General features: G+C 41.9%; 1 protein-coding gene across 4 annotated transcripts in view; it reads right to left on the minus strand.

Moving 5' to 3' along the window:
• Nucleotides 1-2,229: 2,229 nt before the first annotated feature.
• The window catches only part of PRTFDC1 (phosphoribosyl transferase domain containing 1), a 110,378-nt gene continuing 91,710 nt past the window's right edge, over nt 2,230-20,897 (minus strand). For all 4 annotated transcript variants that reach the window (XM_054503513.2, XM_054503514.2, XM_063669681.1 and 1 more), the window contains 5 exons: nt 11,997-12,014; nt 10,521-10,603; nt 8,938-8,984; nt 4,993-5,069; nt 2,230-3,498 (listed from right to left, as the gene is read on the minus strand). In XM_054503513.2, coding sequence (XP_054359488.1) covers nt 3,451-3,498; nt 4,993-5,069; nt 8,938-8,984; nt 10,521-10,603; nt 11,997-12,014 — 273 coding nt within the window. In that variant the 3' untranslated portion in view covers nt 2,230-3,450. The remainder of the gene's footprint in view (nt 3,499-4,992; nt 5,070-8,937; nt 8,985-10,520; nt 10,604-11,996; nt 12,015-20,897) is intronic.

The raw sequence follows: 20,897 nt of genomic DNA on the forward strand, positions 1-20,897 counted from the left end.
ACCTTGTCTTAAAAAGCCACTCCCTCCTGGCTGAGAAATTGCAAAAACCTATCTCTTCTGAGAGGACTAGAAAGAGACACTCTTTTTAGGAAAAGGCACCTCTTCCTCAGGGCTGATGCAGTCGTCAGCCAGGGTCCATGGGTTGGCAAGTGGAGTGTGGGCTCTCCTTGGTTTGATGTCTTTGTGAGGGCACCAGCAGTGCAGGCTGCACAACCTGATGCTGTAGCTGGGTTCCTGGGGTGCTCTGAGCTTTCTGGAACTTGTCCATCAACATTCCTCTCATGTGGGCTCTGGTCTCCTTGCGGATGTCTGTGGCTCATGACGCTTCCGGAGGGTGGCGTCTTGGGAAGCGCCCATTCCAGTCCACAGTGCTGCCCAAATTGCAGAGCCCTTGGGATGCTAGCACAGAGCTACTTTCCTGCTTCTTCCCACCCCAAAGCTTCCCCGTGCTCCTCAATGAAATGTGAAGAACGGCTGGCCTGTCAGCTCCACTATGCAGCACAAAGATAACCATGAATGCAGCTCTTTAGGCTGGTGTCTTAGTCTTCCTCTTTGCACCGGGCTCAGAAGCCATCATGGGTGTACGACTGGCCAAGAAACAATGCAGCCGTCTCCATGCATACCCTCTTCCTATTTCTGCACACCTCCCCTCAGCAGCGTGCAAAGGCCTCTCTTGAGATCCCCTTCTTCCCTTCCTGAAACTGGCTTGTTGTCAGCTCTCAATTGTCATCTTGGGATCAAAAGGAGCTTCACAATTGCAAAGTCAGTAAAACTCCCAAATGCTAAGTTTGCCCAAATTAGTCAGACAACTGGGTGGACAGCGTGGTTTGGGGTTTTGACTTCCTAGAACACACTACTTCTATGACAAAAGGGAGGGCATATTTCCATGACACCAGGTCTCTGGACGTGGGATAGCCTGCTTTTTCTCTGCATTGGGAAGACACAAGTTGATTTCACAGAAGGCTGAGCAAATGCCTGACTGTGCTCTGAAAGGCTGTTTTCACAGTCTCAGAAGGCCTGAAACATGGCAAACCATCTTATACGCAAAAATTAAACAACTTATGTCAGGATTTGACTATTTGCCGTTTACATTTAGGGGGTCCGTGGGTCAAAAATGAGTACATTCCAGTCCCTGTAAGAAAGGACCAATTTATAATGAGGGGTTCTAACTCGTTTGGAAAATCCCGAAGTATTACTAATTATGTTGATTATAACTGAATCCAAACTTCCCAGCGAAATACACACACACACACGCACACATACACACGCACACACACACACACGCACACGCGCACACACACACACACACATACACATTTTCCCCCTTACAAATCAGCTTTGGAACACTAACTTAATAATGGATTTGTTATTAATCAAGTAATAAGCTTTTGCATTTTTGGTTTAGAGTGAATAAACTCGGTGATATTAACTAGACAGGAGTTTTGCAAGAGAAAAGGAAATACTGTTTTTCCCAAGATGACTTTCTTGGCTATCACTGTCCAAATATTGTCTGGTAGGAAAAAATTGAAAGCATGATTAAACCTCTTGTATATTTAGTGAATTTTCAGCATTAACTATACAAGTTCTCACAATCTTGTGAGGTAGATCAATTTCCTTTCTAATTTGAATAAACAGACTGTCCTCAGAAAGGATACTGATGCTTACTAAAATTCAACGTTTTTAAGAAAACATTTTCATATTGTATACTTTTTTTACACTTAAAACCAAATGTGTGCCTGGATTTTTCTAGGTCCTCTGACATAAACATGGCATTGTGAGAAAAAAAACTATGTTCAGAGTGTTAATTTTGATATTTCAAGAAATTCGTCAGTCAGACACAATTATAAATCTAAGCTTGGGTACCAATGCTTCTGTGAAACAAAGCTAGAAGAGATTCCTTTTGCTGACTTATCCCTTGGGATATTTGGGTGTGGCTTGTTTTCTTCTCTGGCCGAAACAAAGATATGCAGGAAAATCTTCTTTTACAACTAAAATTCCTGGTTCTTACAAATGAGCTTGAGGGAAAAAAAAGCAGCAGATCTAGCCCAGCTTAATCATTTGCTTATGCTAGTGCATATATTGGATTTAATCCAAGTTAACAAAAATGAAGCCGCAGGATAGGTACATGCAGTTGTATATTTAAGCTACTGACTCACATACATGTTAATGTCTGAAAGTATTTAAAAAATATGAAGGCAGAAGAAAAACAGTAAGCAGTGAGAAAACATAACAAGTTTTCTTATTCTTTATTAGTTTAAAGGAAGCTAGAACCTAGTAACAATACGCCACATACGGTTCAGAACCAAACAAAAGCTGCTTAATTATTTATTTTGCATTTGCATTTTGTAGGAAGTGAGAAAAAAACAGCTCTATTGGGACTCAAGTTTATTTTCAATTAAAATCTCCATAAATTAGGAAATGTCTCATAAAATGGAGAAATTGGAAAAAAATGTTATTCAGAAAAAAACTTTCTTAAGTGTGCTTGTTTCCTGTGGCACCTTGGATTTTGTGATCAGTCTTTTAAAGATATTTTTAAAAAAATTCAACCTCTGTCTTCACGTTTAGGACAGGGCATAACAGTGTCTTGTCCTTTCATGCAAATAAGAGGAAAAATTTATACTTGCTTAGTTTCGAGCATTGAAAGCACTCGCCCCTAATTCTGCCATTTGCTCATGTCCCACATGAATAAAAGGATACAGCTTAGAAACCAGGGCCTTGCTGCTATTGTATTTTTTTCTAATTAAAATTCAGAGTATTAAACACAGTTGAGTACATCCATGCATACATGACATACCGTCATCACATACCGGAAGCTCCAATCAAGAGCCCCGAGCAAAGCTCGTTTCATAACATCATTAAGATTCATTGTACACTGGGTTTCAGAAAGGCTTTGTCAAAGCAGATAATAATGGCCTGTCAGAAATGCACAAACAGAAATTTATATTAAATTGTCCTTTCCCTCCTTTTAAAATATCGGAATCTATTAACAGTTGCATTCCCGGTATAGGGGACTCAAGGCTTCAGTCAAAAAAAAGTCCCCAGCTTCTTAATATTGTAAGCTTATTACCAAAATAAGAGTATAAAAAGTTAAGTGAAAAATATTTGAGTAACTAGGTGGGGGTATTGCTGGGAATACTAATCAAATATAATGACTGTATCAAAACAAAGGAAGGCGGAGCTCAGGAGTGTGAAGGTAGATAGCATTGCTGAGTCACAAGGCGGAGTGTTTAATTTGGAACAAGTCAAATAAAAGCACTGCTTTCTTTTCCTTAAGAACCTTTGATACTCTTTATATTAACCTCAGAAAAGAAAGCTCTCTCATTTGAACATTTTTTTCTTTTATATCCTGCTGAGTGAAGATGTCTGGGGGGACAAACTTGACAGCTGGCTTCCCGAGTACAGGCATAAGTATGATGTTATCTGGGACTTTAGTGGTGAGAATTCATGTCTTTAGACTCGATATTTTTCTTTACCGTGCTCATTGATGACGCATATGTGCTGAAACAATAAAGGATTTAAACGCATCAGTTTCTTAACAAAATATGAGACACAGAAAAGGTGATGCAGTAATAATCGAATGCCATCCTGTAATTGGCTATTGATCATTTAAATAGAAATGTGTGTATTTATACGTGTGGGTAAAATCTAAAGAGACCTATTCAAATGCTTGACAAAAGGTCCTTTGTGGTTTTAGTTTGGAGCCCTATTCTGAATCTGGCTCCCCAGGTCCCTAAAATCCAGAAATGCTGAGGGAGCAGTATGTTTAGCCCTGCTAGAAACAGAAGTCTCCTACTGGTAAGATGACAACTGCTTGGGTGAATGGAGAAATAACTGTGGCAAGCACAACATGAGCTCTTATTCAACCCTTTTTGGGCAACAAGCAAAGGGTTAGGACTATTTTGATTGAAAGCAACAGAAATGGGGCCAGGCTAATGTAAGCAAAAAAGGAGGATTTGGATGGGCTCAGTGGCCCCTGTCTGTAATCCCAGTACTTTGGGAGGCTGAGGTGGGAGCATGATTTGAAGCCAGGAGTTCAAGACCAGCCTGGAAAGCATAGCAAGACCCCATCTCTACAAAAAGTAAAAATATTAGCCAGGCATAGTGGCATGTGCCTGTAGTCCCAGCTACTCAGGAGGCTGAGGCAGGAGGATCGTTGAGCCTGGGAGTTCAAGGCTGCAGTGAGCTATGATTGCATCACTGCACTCTAGCCTAGGTGAGACCCTGGAGTAAGACCATGTGTCCTTAAAAAGGGGGGAGGGGGAATTCATTGGTGGAATACTGGGGTAACTCTCAGAATCCAAGGACGAGCTGGGCAATGAAGCAACTGGAAGGCAGGAACAAGGGCAGTTCCAGAGACTTTCACCCATGGTGCTATGGATACTCTCTGGGCTCACTGCTATCCTAGTGGGTGAAGTCTGAACACACTCAGTCTCTGTGACTTTTGGTTTAAGTTTCTAATTCCCAGGAGAGAGAGACTGATTGGTCCACTTTGGGTAAGTTGTCTACCTCTAGATCACGCATTGTTGGCCAGGGTCACACAGCTGGGGTCCACACTGGGGGTCCACGTCTGTGTGGTGAGATCATTTCCCCCAAAGAGGGAAAAGTTTTGAGCTTCATGCCACTGTAATTGAAACCTGCTAGAGTTCAAGCACTGACACAAACCAGTGTATAGAATATTGGCTATTGTTACGGTTGGTTGGGCACAGTCAATGACTGTGGAGAAGAATCAGTGTCAAACCATAGTTCTGCTTTTAGCTTCCTATTTCTTTAGTACAAAATAGAGACAGTTATAATTTGCCTCTATCATCCTGATACCTACCCTGCAGAATAGTAGTGGGAGTTAATTGGGAGGATGGATGCAATGTGCTCACCATACTCCTGACATAGAAGATACTCAATCAATAGCAGACGTCACTAACACGCACTCAATACTTTTTTAAATTGTTAAGTTCTTATAAAAAGAGGGGTTAGGGATTTGCATGCAAGACTTACATTCAGATCTCTGAAGTATTCATTGTAATCTAAGGCATATCCCACCACAAATAAGTTTGGAATCTCAAATCCAGCATCTTAGCAGAGAGAGAAAGAGAAAAAAAAGGAACAAAATTTAGATTATATAAATGCAAGTCACCATATGCTGCTGTCGGCACTCAAACTTGAGGACCTTTCATTGAGGCAGGAGGGAGTGAGAAATGGTGAGCAATGCACAGGATGAGCCCAAGAGGGACCTGGACCAGAAGGACTACTCAGGAGGAAGGAGGCAAGGCAAACAAGCCAACCTACAATGAAGAATGACTGATCTAGCATACAGAGTTGAGAAAGGGCTCAGGAAGCCTGGTGCATAACAAGAAATATGCATAATTGAGTCACGTGGCCCTGGTGTTCTAAAGCAAGCAGTATGCAGTGATACGATGCCAAAGGAAACACTCTCAACAACACAAAGGAAAGTTCAAGCAGAAGGCGTTACGATGCTGCATTATGTGAACAGGTGCGCGGGCCACAGCAACTAGAAAGCAATTCTCCCGCTGTACTCAGTGTCTCGGCTGTTTAAAGGGCTGGAAAGCAAAAGCCAGGACACAAGATGAAAGGCAACAGGATTGTTCAACTTGAGGAAGAGAATGTGGAGGTTGCATTAATGCTGGTCTTTGGGTTCATGATGCAGAGGATATTAATGAGCTCTCTATTGAGGGCAGAATGAGAGGAAATGGATTTAAGCACAGTGCAAAGTACTTATGATAAGCAAAAGAAGAAGAATTCATTGAAAAGATGATGATTTTTTATCAGAAAGGATTCTTTTTTTTTTCTGAGACTGAGTCTCGCGATCTTGGCTTACTGCAACCTCCACCTCCAGGGTTCAAGCTCTTCTCCTGCCTCAGTTTCCCGAGTAGCTGGGAAGACAGCTGTGTGCCACCATGCCCGGCTAATTTTTGTAGTTTTAGTAGAGATGGGGTTTCTCCATGTTGGCCAGGCCAGTCTCGAACTCTTGACCTCAAGTGATCCATCCGCCTCAGTCTCCCAAAGTGCTGGGATTACATGCATGGGCCACTGAACCTGGCTATTTTTTGAGAAAGGATCTCACTCTGTCATCCAGGCAGAGGTGCAGTGGTGTGATCATGGCTCACTGCAGCCTCTACCTCCACAGGCTCAGGAGATCCTCTCACCTCAGCCTCCTGAGTAGCTGGGACTACAGGCATGCACAACTACGCCTGGCTAATACTTATTGGAGAGAATTCTTAAGGAACAGACAATAGCTCTCCTTCTTCAGAGGTCTTGAAACAGAATAAAAGTGCACTGGTCCAATGATTTTCAAACTTGTTTCAGTGTTTTAGAATCTTACAAGTTTGTTTATTACAGTATTATAGGTGAGAGATTGCTTACTTTTAATGGAACTGTACTTGGGTACAGCCAGGGCTTATAGCCTGGGCAAAGTCATCTCCACAGTGACTATGAACAATGAGGCTTTCACAAGAAGAAAACAACTGGTTCATGTGCATAGAAAGTACTGGAGGTACTTATTTTCTAGGGGTTACATTATGGAGTCCCTTGCTAGGAAAATAAGTACTAGAGATGAGGGACTTATTTTCTAGAGGGTTGCATTATGGAGTCCCTTGCTAGGAAACCTGCTTGATTCCTCCAAACTGCAGAGGTTCTTGAAAAAAAGAATCAGAGAGGAGAAGCAAGAGCAGAAGAGGTCAGAAGTTACGTTGAGCATAAAAGAAAGAATCAATCACGAGAAAGGAACGCAAAGTACAAAGCCTCATAAATCCAGAGAGAAAGAAGGAACAGAGATTCTGAGCTAGCTAAAAGAATATGAAGCCGGGTGTGCACCTGCAGTCCCAGCTATTCAAGAGGCTGAGGCAGGAAGATCACTCAAGGTCAGGAGTTCGAGACCAGCCTAGGCAACAAAGTGAGATCCCATCTCAAAAAAGAAAAAAAAAAGGTAGGGTGCAGTGGCTCACACCTGTAATCCCAGCACTTTGAGAGGCTTAGATGGGTGGATCACCTGAGGTCAGGAGTCCAAGACCAGCCTGGCCAACATGGTGAAAACCCATCTCTACTAAAAATACAAAAATTAGCCGAGTGTGGTGGCACCTGTAGTCCCAGCTACTTGGGAGGCTGAGGCAGGAGAATCACTTGAACCTGGGAGGCAGAGGTTGCAGTGAGCCAAGATTGGGCCACTGCACTGGGCGACAGAGTCAGATTCCGTCTCTAATAATAATAATAATAATATGAGCAAATCCCAATAAACCCTGTTTGTAACCAGGGTTGTAATAACGACTTGACAGGGAGCAATGCAATCCTTCCATTAGGCAGGGCAACTCACACTGGGAAAATGAGAGCCCAAAGCCTATTTAGAAGGCCAAACCTTGAGATGTCATAGAATAAAAGGATGATGGATCAGTAGGGCAATCATGAATCAGAGTGACCTATCCTTAGCTGGTAAATGCGGGCAGCTCCTACACTTACATTTGTAATAGCAGACGTTACTTGCAGATATAGTGGAAGAGTCAGGGCAGTGACTGAAACCAGATTGCCTGGGCTTAATATTGGCCTAACACTCACGGCTACATAACTTTGGCAAGCTATTTAAGCTTGCTGTGCTCAATTTCCTCATCCGTAAAGTAGGTAAAACAACAGCTCCTACCTTTAGAGAGCTATTGTGTGGATGAAATGAGCTAATCTCTGTGTAGCTCTTAGAATAGTGCATGGCACATCACGACCTCTTCCTAGTGTTAGCTGCTATTATTTTATTGCTGTTATTATAAGTGATATAAGAAATTTGTCATTAATTGGATATGTTTGAAGTGAATGTTTTTCAACTTCAGTCAAAATCTTATCTATACACTGAGTATCCTGTACTATTTCCTTAGACAATTTCTGCTTAGTAACCACATGCAACCTTGAGTACATCCAGATTATACCTTTGATAATAGTGATAGATGAGAACATGCGACTGGGTCTCTCTGCCCAGAACTGACATGGTCCAGAGTTAACACATCCAAAACAGGCATGAAACTTGTTTTTAGAATGTAGAGTCACTGGCTAAATGTCGCTGGCATGTCACCCATCCATAATGCACTTCTCTTCCACTAATGTTTGTTCAGCTTGCTGAAGAGAACTGCAGCCAAATTATCCCAGGAGCTTTGGAGCAAATGTAAGTTATAAAAATCAAGCTGAAGTCTGCCTATGCAAGTGAAAAAAAATCGCCTCTAGTGTTAGAATAATAAATAATCAGGCTGCATGTTTATCCTTCCTGGTGTTAGAACTAGGCTTATTATGGGGAGAAGAGAGGAGAGTGTCCTAGATGAGGAAGCCCTACAGAACACACATGTGAAGTCAAGTGTGAGGATAATATCTAGAGATACCTGCTCTGCTAATTCTCTGTGTTACGGAGCTTTGGTTTGGAGGTGAACGGGAGCCGTCCTAGATTTCCCCTTCTGTGCGTTACAATTCAGGCTTGCTAAAGGTCACCATTGTGCATTGTCTGGTAATAGCTCTGGATGATGGCATAAGAATCCCTCTAAACCTCCATAGCACCTCTCCTTGTCTGACTGGTGAGAATAGAGGCCAAGATGGGGATCCTATGTGTCTGAGTCAGTCCAGCGGGATCAGGTCTTCCTCTACTCCCTGAAACTTTTCAGCTGATTTCTCTGTAGTTAAGGTGCTGTGTGAAACATACAAATAAAAATACCCAATGCAAGGAACAGAGTTCCTGTGAAAGATGCAAATTAGAACATTGAAGACCCTCATTTTAAAGGGTTCTGTCTTCCCTATCAAGGTGGGGAAAATCATGAGGAATCTGTGGGACTATCAGCCCTACACAGTTTCAAATCCACAAGCAATGCTGTCAAATAGGAAACCAAAGATCCTTAGACATAAAATGAAACACCATAAGCACAAAACAAACAAACAAACAAAAAACTAAAAAACACTTACAGTCAGGTCTAAAGCCGTCACTTCTGGATGTTCTCTTCACCAACAAACTACCATTAAAAAAGACATGCTTTAGTGAACCCAGTCAAATCTCTATGAATTGTAAATAGAATCAAGCATCATTAAAAGATGTACTTGAAATACGTATTTTGCTACTGTGGCACTATATAGATGGTTCTGGATAAAAAGAAGACAGCAGATCAGGCACAGTGCTTACATCTGTAATCCCAGTGCTTTGGGAGGACAAGGTGGGAGGATCACTTGAGCCCAGAGGTTCAAGACCAGCCTGGGCAACATAGCGAGACCCCTGTCTCTACAAAAAATTAAAAAATTTAGCTGGGTGTGGTGGCACCTGCCTGTAGTCCCAGCTACTTGGGAGGCTGAGGTGGGAGGATTGTTGTAGCCCAGGAGTTGAAGGCTGCAGTGAGCCATGATTGCACTATTGCACTCCAGCCTAGGTGACAGAGTGAGACCCTGTCTCAAAAAGTAGATAAAATATAAAAAACTTTTTAAAAAGGTAGCTGTCAGCCAGGCATGGTAGCTCATGCTTATAATTCCAGCACTTTGGGAGGCCAAATCATTTGAGCTCATAAGTTTGAGACCAGCCTGGCCAACATGGTGAAAACCCATCTTTACTAAAAATACAAAAATTGGCTGGGCATGGTGGTACTCATCTGTAGTCTCAGCTACCTTTGAGTCTGAGGCAAGAGAATCGCTTGAACCCGGGAGGCTGAAGTTGCAGTGAGCTGCGATTGTACCACTGCACTCCGCCTGGGTGACAGAGCAAGACTCTGTCTCAAAAAAAAAAAAAAAAAGGTAGCTGTCCTAGCTACTCAGGAGGCTGAGGTGGGAGGATCACTTGAGCCCAGAAGTTTGAGGCTGCAGTGAGTTATGATCACACTACTGCCCTCCAGCTTGGCCTAGGCGACAGAGCAAGACCCTGTCTCTTATTAAAGAAAAAGAAAAGAAAAAAAAAAGGGCCGGGTGCAGTGGCTCATGCCTATAATCCTAGCACTTTGGGAGGCTGAGGCAGGCAGATCACTTGAGGTCAGGAGTTCCAGACTAGCCTGGCCAACATGGTGAAACCCCATCTCTGCTAAAAATACAAAAAATTAGCTGGGTGCGGTGGCAGGCGCCTGTAGTCCTAGCTACTCGGGAAGCTGAGGCATCAGAATTGTTTGAACCCAGGGGGTGGAGGTTGCAGTGAGCCGAGATTGTGCTACTGCACTCCAGCCCAGCCTGGGCGACAGAGCAAGACTCTGTCTCAAAACAAACAAACAAACAACAAAAAAAATGAAGAGAGCGGAGCAATTGCACGGGGGCTCATCCAGCTGCTCCTGGAAACAGCTAATGGAAGCACAGTAAAGAGGAACTCAGAAACACGGCAAAGCACGTCTGCTTCCCTTTCTTCTCTCAGGCTAGCAGTCAAGGGCTGTTTTTCAGTGTGGTCAAACTGTAATACCCCAGAGGAAAAGGTCACTAGTTCGGAATATATTACACTCTTTGGAAAGAGCATCCTGTGTTAGCATCCCTTTTGGGCTTGCTTGGAAAACTAGAAATCACCATGCTATGAATGTCCAACTCACCTGGCTACCTTAATCATGTTGGGCTTGTATTTCTCTATATTGCTGAGTAGTGCTTTCATGGTCCTCCCAGTTCCGACGACATCCTTTGCAAAAAGGACAGATATATTCAACAAAATGCATTTGAGCAGCACAATAGACTTTTCATCCAGGGAGATCCTCCTGATTAATAATGCATCGTAATTAAAAATGCCATCCAATTTGGAGCCTCAGTAGGAGGAAGAGTTGGTTCTGTTTTATTTAGACAGGCACTTCTTTCTGGAAGCTAAGGTTTGGGGAATCTACTGGAGACTCTTTCCTCCTTGAATCCTTTAGCTGTGTTGAAGGGCCAAATTTAGTCTTTGGACAGCATGTGGGACTCCTCGTTGGGTACACTTGGACTCGTGTATGCACATTCAAGGACTAAATTTGGCCCTGAGGTTATGTAACACAATACAAGGCACATGAATTTTCATGGATACGTACATCTGAATACAGTGAATGGATAAATGCCTCCCCCTTTTCCTCCCCCACTCAATGGGGGATTCTATGGCTGGGAAGTGAGAGGTGTCTGGACAGCAGCTGGTGACAGCCTGTGAATTCTGAGGGTCCACGGCTGCAGTGAGCTCGGGCTCATCTCTGCTGATGAGCTGCTGCACAATTAGAGGAAAATGGGCAGCGGCGATTTATTGTCCTAAGGACAGGAATCAGCTGTCATGAGCTGATGATTATCAAAACAACAGGTCTGAATGTAGCCAGGGTTGGGCAATTCATTTGGTTAGAGGGTCTACTGCATGGGTTATACTGAGCAAGAACTCCAGATACACATGGCGCACACAGGCAATTGTGTAACAAAAGGTTGAAAACAGCTCCTCTGAATTTTTTGCTGTTTGATGAGACAAGTGTGCTCCTGAAGGAAACGTGGCCATTTGCTGTATTAGTCCACTACTGCCATAGGGATCCCACGTTCTCTTTTCTCTCTTTTTTAACAGAAAAACAAAAGTTAAAAAAAACGAAAAACAAACAAAAAAAATAGCTTTCCCCATAGCTCGCCATTTCGAATTGATTGTGTTTATGATTTTGATGCTGAAAGTATTTGAGAATTCTCGAAATCATCAGAGGTCCTTAGTAAAGACACTGAATTCAGGGTAAACAGAGTTCTAACCTTGGTTTTACTGTGAAATGAATTTGGTTCGGTGAGCTAGTTTCCTCTTCTCTAAAGTTTTCTGATTCACAAAGAAGTATAAGAATCAACACAGAGATATGTGGAACTGGATACACAAAAAGGATAAAGTCGTCCACAAATAGTGTTGCAAAGCTTTTATTCTATATTATTTGAAATCAGGGATGCTATCTGGCCCCTATTCATTAAATCTGGAGAGTATGCACCCAGTGGGAGCTCAAGAAATCCTTGGTCAATTTGATAACAAGGTTTACAGTTTAAAACTCACCATTAGATTCTTTCAATCTCCAAGCATGGAAAAGGAAATGCCAGCTTACCTCAACAATGAGAACATTCTGAAATAAACAAAACCCGTATTTTAGAATGTGATGCCAATCTAACTCACAGGATACATACACATTTTTTTGCTTATAGTTAGAATTTCACAATTTGCTTAGACTGTCCTACCCCATCCATCTAGGCTGGAATGCAGCGGTGCGATATCGGCTCACTGCAACTTCTGCGTCCTGGGTTCAAGTGATTCTCCTGCCTCAGCCTCCCTAGTGGCTGGGATTACCTGTGTGTGCCACCACACCCGGCTAATTTTTGTGTTTTTAGTAAAGACAGGGTTTCACCATGTTGACCAGGCTGGTCTTGAACTCCTGGCCTCAAGTGATCCACCTGCCTAGGCCTCCTAAAGTGCTGGGATTACAGGCATGAGCCACCACGCCCAGCCCCCCATCCATCTAATTCAAAGGACTAGAGGTGATCTAGGTTTTCCAGATTCATTTTAACAGGTCCTCTGGAATTAGTTGGTGGTGCAATATTAGTATCTATATTTAGGTTAGAAGCAAGCTTATCTTAGACCTGTCTGACAAGCTCTCCATAAAGTCATCCCATCTCAGTAATTCTGCCAAGGGCCTCCCACCCCCAGCATTCCCTTGGGAGGCAAAGCCTGTTGAGAGTTTACCAGGAAAACAATGCAACATGAACTGCATTGCTAATGGAGACCGTGCTCGGTAAATGCATCATGGGTTCAGCTGTGACAGCCTTACTCTTGCACAGCCACCAAAATCCCTGGGGACTCAGGATTTCCTCTTGGATTGTCAACCTAGATGAAGATGGTAGGCTAGAGAAAGGGCTGGGAGGTGCCTGGTCTGTATTTTTAGTGAGCTGATTAGATTCTTTGCAGCAAGCTCTCAAGGTATCCCTCTACCTCTCCTCTAAGAATACCGTGATATGGTTTGGATCTGTGTCGCTGCCCAAATCTCATGTTGAAATGTAATCCTCAGTGCTACAGGCAGGGCCTGGTGGGAGGTGACTGGATCACGGGGGTGAGTCTCATGAATGGTTCAGCATCATCTTGCCCCTTGGTGTTGTTGTCCTGATAGTGAGTTGCCCTGAAATCTGGTTGTTTAAAGGTGTATGACACCTCCCCCTCTTTCTCTTGCTCCATATCTGTCTCCAGACATGTGAAGTGCTGCTCTCCCTTTGCCTCTGCCATAATTTTTTTTTTTTGAGACAGGGTCCCACTCTGTCACCCAGGCTGGAGGGCAGTAGTGTAGTGCGATCTCCGTTCACTGTAACCTCCGCTTCCCGGGTTCAAGTGATTCTCCCACCTCACCTTCCCACGTGGCTGGGATTAGAAGTATGCACTACCACGCCTGGCTGATTTTTGTATTTTTAGTAGACATGGGGTTTTACCATGTTGGCCAGGCTGGTCTCAAACTTCTGAGCTCAAGTGATCTGCCCTCCTTGGCCTTCCAAAGTGCTGGAATTACAGGCGTGAGCCGCCACACTCGGCCACCTTCTGCCACAGTTTCAAGTTTCCTGAAGCCTCCCCAGAAGCAGAACAGATGTCAGCATCATGCTTCCTATACAGCCTGCGGAATTGTGAGCCAATTACACCTTTTCTCTTTATAAATTACCCAGTCTCAGGTATTTCTTTATGTCAGTGTGAGGAAGGACTAATACACGATGATTGTACTGCATTTTAATTTCTTGTTTGTTATCTGTCTTCCCCACTATATTCTAATCTCCATGAGGTGGGGATCACGTTTGTCTTGATTCCTACTGCATTGCCAGAAACTAGCATAATGCCTGCATATAAATGCTCAATAATTATTTGTTGAATAAAGCAATAATAACTGATTAAACTTATTACTGAGTTAAAACTGACTGATTAATTGGACTAGCTGTGACATGTTAATGCTGCCCCACCAAATTAAAATGTAACTGTTAATATGCCATTCCAGTTTACTAAATGGTGAGACTATTCTTTCAACATAATGGTGTTTTTCTTTCTTTAGATGACCTTTCCTTTATCTCTATGATTTATACAATACTTTAAGAATCACGGCCTGGCACAGTGGCTCACGCCTGTAATCCCAGCATTTTAGGAGACCGAGGAGGGTGGATCACCTGAGGTCAGGAGTTCGAGACCAGCCTGGCCAACTTGGTGAAACCCAGTCTCTACTAAAATATACAAAAATTAGCTGGGCGTGGTGGTAGATGACTGTAATCCCAGCTACTCAGGAGGCTGAGGTGGGAGAATCACTTGAACCCGGGAGGCGGAGGTTGCAGTGAACCAAGATTGCACCACTGCACTCCAGCCTGGGTGACAGGGTAAGACTCCATCTCAAAAGAAAAAAAAATCAGATCAAATACTACACATTAGATAACTTACTTATATTTAATGCAAGATTTAATTAATAAAAATGTTAACCACCCACCCACCAAACCAGCCGACCAACAACTCTGTTAACTTTGCACCATATGTCAAATGCATTCTTATGTGAAAATATCTTCTTGGAAGTGTTTTTCTGTCAGTTATGACATTTTTATTCATCAAATCCATTGAAAAATCTTAATTTTATCATGGAAATGTATAAGATTATTTTGTCCATTTTTGAAGCAGGGCATGCCACAGTACCCTCCACTCTTTCAGTATATTTCAGTATATTGAAACCCCTTCTCTAACAAAAAATACGACAGTCATGCTGCCAGGGGAATCCTCTTGGTATTTTGAGCACGAGTTGCTATGATCTTAACGACCAATCTGCAGTAGTTACTTGAGATGTGCATTTTTAGTTTGATCAAGGCTTACCAATCAGACCTATAAACCAACCAGAATACTTGGAGAATGTTGTGGTTAATTAAATTTTCTGGCTCACAATCTCTTTTTGTTTCAATTTTATAAAGAAAAACCTTTCTAAAATGTGTTAGTCTGCATTGCTGCCTAATTAAGTAGAGTGTATGTATTGAATGTAATTAAATATTTTTTTGACAGTACAGAAACTTGCAAAGAATAGAGTCATCTTTGAAAAGATTAGCTTCAATTCTAAGATACAGTGGTAGGTGGGAAATAGGATTTGGACGTATACTGATATTGAGAGACACTGTTAAAATTATTCAAATACATTTTCAGATCAAGGTAATGCATACACATGTTTAAAATAGATTGAGGTCAGGCGCCGTGGCTCACGCCTGTAATCCCAGCACTCTGGGAGGCCGAGGTGGGCAAATCACCTGAGGTCAGGAGTTCAAGATCAGCCTGGCCAGTATATTGAAACCCCTTTTGTACCAAAAAATATAAAAATTAGCTGAGCCTGGTGGTGCATGCCTGTAGTCCTAGCCACTTGGGAGGCTGAGACAGGAGAATTGCCTGAACCTGGGAGGTGGAAGTTGCAGTGAGCTGAGATGGTGCCACTGCACTCCAGCCTGGGCAACAGAGTAAGACTCCATTTCAAAAAAAAAAAAACAAATAGATTGAAAGGTTTTTAAAAGAAAAACCATCCTCCATCACTTCACCTCTGTTTGCTCCCAATTTTGTTTCCCAGAGACAGTCACTTTTAACTCTTTTAGCTGTTTTTCCGATTGTTACTTTTTTATTTCTAAAAAATAGATTTAGTCATGTTTCACATAGCTACTTCTGTACTTAAAAACATATTTAAATCATTTATTGACTTTTAGGTTGCTTGTTTCTTAAAAAGGGTTTAAGTATAAATGCATATTTTTAAATTTTATTTTTATTTTTTAGAGACAGGATCTCGATCATAGCTCCCTGTAAACTCGAACTCCCGGCCTCAAGTGATCCTCCCTCCTCAGCCTCCCAGAGTGCTAGGATTACAGGCATGAGCCACTGCGCCCAGCCATGTATTCATTCTTATTATAGAAAGTGCATATATTTCCTTATATATAAATATATACCTGTCAAAGAAAGTTTGTACTTTCTATAATATATAAATATAAAACATTATAAAATGTGTGAAAACCAGAAAAGTCTAAAGACTTTCTAAATTTTTGATACATGCTTAACTGTTTAAAGTATATAAAATTTTTATGTGCTTTAAAATAGATTAAAGGCATCATGACATTCTTTATTATGTATAGCCAAACTATTATAACATCCAACAAAAATGATGATAATTTCTTAACATCATATAAAGCCTACTATATATTCAAATTTCCCCAGTTGTCCTTAAAATGGCCTTTGTAGCTGGTTTATCCAACCTATAACATGGATTGGATCTTCTCTTCTCTTGTAATTTAGAACAGTCTCTTTTGCTGTATAGGCATACCTTGTTTTTTACATTTCTCTTTTTTTTTTATGATGAAGTCTCACTCTATTGCCCAGGCTGGAGTGCAATGGCGCGATCTCGGCTCACTGCAACCTCTGCCTCTTGGGTTCAAGTGATTCTACTGCCTCAGACTCCCGAGTAGCTAGGATTACAAGTGTGCACCACCACACATGGATGATTTTTGTATTTTTAGTAGAGATGGGGTTTCACCGTGTTGGCCAGGCTGGTCTTGAATTTCTGACCTCCGGTGATCTGCCCCTCTTGGCCTCCCAAATTTCTCTTTATTGCACCTTGCAGAGACTGTGTTTTTGTTTTGTTTTGTTTTTGTTTTACAAATTGAAGGTTTATGGCAACCCTGTGTTGAGCACGTGTATTGGTGTTGTTTTTCTGACAGTGTGTACTCACTTTGTGTCTCTGTGTCATATTCTGGAAATTCTTGCAATATTTCAAACATTTTCATTGTCATTGTGGTTATGGTGATCTGGGATCAGTGATCTTTAATGTACTATTTGTTTTTATTTTATTTCTTTTGAGACATAGTCTTGCTCTGTTGCCCAGGCTGGAGTGCAGTGGCACAATCTCAGCTCATGGCAACCTCTGCCTCCTGGGTTCAAGCGATTCTCCTGCCTCAGCCTCCCAAGTAGCTGGGATTACAGGTGCACGCTGCCATGCCCAACTAATTTTTTTGTATTTTTAGTAGAGAAGGGGTTTCGCCCTGTTGGCCAGGCTGGTCTTGAACTCCTGACCTCAGATGATCTGCCTGCTCGGCCTCCCAAAGTGCTGGGATTACAGGCGTGAGTCACTGTGCCCCACCTAGACTGACTCTTTTTAGGGACTAATGTAGTTGGTGACTTTAAGTTGGAGCCAATGCTCACTTACCATTCCAAAAATGCTAGGGTGCTTAAGAATGATGCTAAATCGACTTTGCCTGTGTTCTATAAATGGAGCAACAAAGCCTGTTTATACAGGCATATCTGCTTACAGCATGGTTTATTGAAATGAATATTTTATGGCCACTCTTGAGACCTACTGTACAGAAAACAAGATTCCTTTCAAAATATTATGCTCATTAACAATCTACCTGGTCGCCCAAGAGCTCTGATGGAGATGTTTACAAGGAGATTATTTTCATGCCTGCTAACACAACATCCATTTTGCAGCCCATAGAGTCATTTAAACTTTCAAGTCTTATTATTTAAGAAATAGATGTTATAAGGTGATAGCTGCCCATAGTTAGTAATTCCTCTGATGGATCTGGGTAAAGTAAATTGAAAACCTGAAGATCCACCATTCTGGATACCACTTAGAGCATTCGTCATCCATGAGTGGAGATTAAAATATCAACATGAATAGGAGTTTGGAAGAAGTTGATTCCAACCCTCATGCATGACTTTGAGGGACTCAAGCTTTCAGTGGAGAGGCCAAGGGTGGTGGCTGCTGCAGGTAATCCTAGAACTTTGGGAGGCCAAGGTGGGCGGATTGCTTGAGCCCAGTAGTTTGAGACCAGCCTGGGCAACATGGCAAAACCCTGTCTCTACAAAAAATGAGGTGGGAGGATCACCTGAGCCTGGGGAGGTCGAGGCTGCAGTGAGCCATGACTATGTCACTGCACACCAGCCTGGGTGACACAGTGACAACTCATCTCAAAAAAAAAAAAAAAAAAAAAAGACTTTAGTGGAGGAAATACCTGCAGATGTGGTGGCAATAGCAAGAGAACCTGAATTAGAAGTGGAGCCTGAAGATGTGACTGAATTGCTGTAATCTGATGATCAAACTTGAACAGATAACGAGTGGCTTCTTATGGATGAGCAAAGAAAGTGGTTTCTTGAGATGGAATTTACTCCTGGTGAAGATGCTGTGAACATTGTTGAAATGACAACAAAGGGTTTAAAATATTATATATACTTAGTTGATAAAGCAGTAGCACGGCTGGAGAGGATTAACTTCAATTTTGAAAGAAGTTCTACTGTGGTTAAAATGCTATCAAATGGCATCACAATCTACAGAGAAATCTTTCATGAAAGGAAGAGTCAATCTAAGCGACGAACTTCACTGTTGTCTTATTTTAAGAAATTGCTACAGCCACCCCAACCTTCTGAAGCACCCACCAGCCTGATCAGTCAGCAGCCATCAACATCGTGGCAAGACCCTCCAACAGCAAAAAGATGATGACTCACTGAAGGCTCAGATGTTCATTAGCATTGTTTTTTTAGCAATGAAGTAGTTTTTCATTAAGTTATGTGCCTTATTTTTTAGACACAATGTTATTGCACACTTAGTAGACTACCATACAGTATAAACATAAGTTTTATATGCACTGAAAAATAAAAAATTTGTGTGGCTCTCTTTATCGTGGTGGTCTGGAACCAAATCCACAATAACTCTGAGATATGGCCGTGCCTAAGATTAGCTCAAAGAGCTAAAGAGCCAAAATTATTTATCTTTATATAATCAATATATAACATGGAGGCTGGGTGCGATGGCTCACACCTGTAATCCCAGCACTTTGGGAAGCCAAGGCAGGCAGATTGCTTGAGGCCAGGAGTTTGAGAACATCCTAGCCAAAATGGTGAACCTCTGTCTCTACTAAAAATATAAAAATGAGCCAGGCATGGTGGTGCACGCCTGTAGTCCCAGCTACTCGAGAGGCTGAGGCACAAGAATTGCTTGAACTGGGGAGGAGGAGGTTGCGGTGAGCGAGATCGTGCCACTGCACTCCAGCCTGGGTGACAGAGTGAGACTCTGTCTCAACAAAACAAAACAAAACAAAACAAACGAACAAAAGTACATAACATAGAGACTGGCATCTAGTAGGTGCTCAAGAAATACCTGTGTAGTGAATCAACAATTTTGACCTCAGTTCTTTCACTTTCTCTGGTTCATTGTATTTCTGATTCATCCCCTCCATTTTTCCTTAACAATCTCCAATTCCTCCTTAACCAAGCTATCATCGATATCTATTGCTTTTAATTTTGCACTAAGCAATTTCCTAAAATTCACGTTTTTTGAGTGGGCAACTTCTCTTTTCAGTACACACTATGCCTCCTAAACACTTCCAGTCTGATAACTCTGATCACTGCATCTGAGATGTTTGCCAGTTACTGTCTTAGTCATCTCATCACACCTAGCTCATTTCCTCCCAGAAAGCCAGTAAAATCTGCAGCCTAGAAGCTGCAGGCTAAAATTCTATGAGGAATCTCTGGAGTGTGCTTTCTTTGCTGTCGCATGATTCTGATCAAAACTAATCACAAGGGGTTTCCCAACAAAAAAAGAAAAAGAAAGGAAGAAAGAAGAAAAGAAGGGAGGAAAGAATTGCACAAATGTACATGATATTCTTAAATAGGTTATTCCCCCTTCTAGCGTTTTAGAGCACACAGTGATTTGCACACCACACTGTCTCATCTGCAGCAGTGTAGTTTGGTGGCTGTGGTCACACTAATCAAGAGCAATGGCAGCAATGACAATGAGCTGTATTGGGGATGTGGAGAATGAGTAGAAATGTGAATATAAACCCCATGGAAAAGGGAATGTAGTTTAACATTTCGTTTTATGTGATAATTCACAAAATTTCCAGAATCATCAGTCAGTGGGTCTTTCCATTATTGTTCTCAGCTTAGTCAGATGCAATAAAAAAAGAATGATTTAAACTGTTAAGGCAGCCAAGGGGGAACTTTTGGCAGGTTCGATGCTTCATTCTGGCATTTAATTAGAATCTTAGGCTGGGCACAGTGGTTCATTCCTGTAATCTCACCACTTTGGGAGGCTGAGGAGGGTGGATCACTTGAGGTCAGGAGTTAGAGACCAGCCTGACCAACTTGGTGAAACCCCATCTCTTCTAAAACTACAAAAATTAGCTGGGTGTGGTGGTGTGCTCCTGTAATCCCAGCCACTCGGGAGGCTGAGGCAGGAGAATCGCTTGAACCTGGGAGGTGCAGGTTGCAGTGAGCTGATATTGTACCACTGCACTGCAGCCCAGGTGACAGAGCAAGATTCTGCCTCAAAAAAAAAAAAAGAAAAAAAACTTATTTGAGGGCAGGTTTGGGGGGCATGTCTCCCAAAATCTTGGGCTTAACCTGCCTGTGTTTTCATGTTGCCAGATTTGAGCCTGTTTCCATGCATTTTGTTTTATTCCACCCTTTCAGAGGTTCCTCGTGAATATGAATAAAATCTTGCTTTAATAGATACACACATTTTATGAAGTGCCAATATTAAATCAACTTTGGAAAAAAAAATCAGCCAGAGAGTACATTGTGTAGACAGCTTAAACACACCAAATAAAATGCTTTTAACGTTATGAACTGAAGAGGCCATTTAACTTAATCATTGAGGGCTCACTTTATTCAACAGCAATGACCTATTTAGAACCATGACTCAGACAGCTTCCCTTGTGAGCTTCCTTTCCTTGGAAGAAAAGAAAGAGAGAGAGAGAAAAGAAGAGAGAGAAAGGAAGTGAGAGAAAGGAATTTAAAAAAAAGCAAAAAAAAAAAAAAAGAAAGAAAGAAAAAGAGAGAAAGAAAGAGAACAAAAAAGAAAGGAAGAGATGAGAAAGAAAGGTAGTTTCTCGGGGTTCAAAGTAAAAATGTTTTATTTAAAAAAAGAAAGAAAGGGAGAAAGAAATGGAAGAAAGAAAGAAAAAGACAGAGATAGAGGGAGAGAGAG

The sequence above is a fragment of the Pongo pygmaeus genome, chromosome 8 (assembly GCF_028885625.2).
Source record: "Pongo pygmaeus isolate AG05252 chromosome 8, NHGRI_mPonPyg2-v2.0_pri, whole genome shotgun sequence".
Taxonomy (NCBI): domain Eukaryota; kingdom Metazoa; phylum Chordata; class Mammalia; order Primates; family Hominidae; genus Pongo; species Pongo pygmaeus.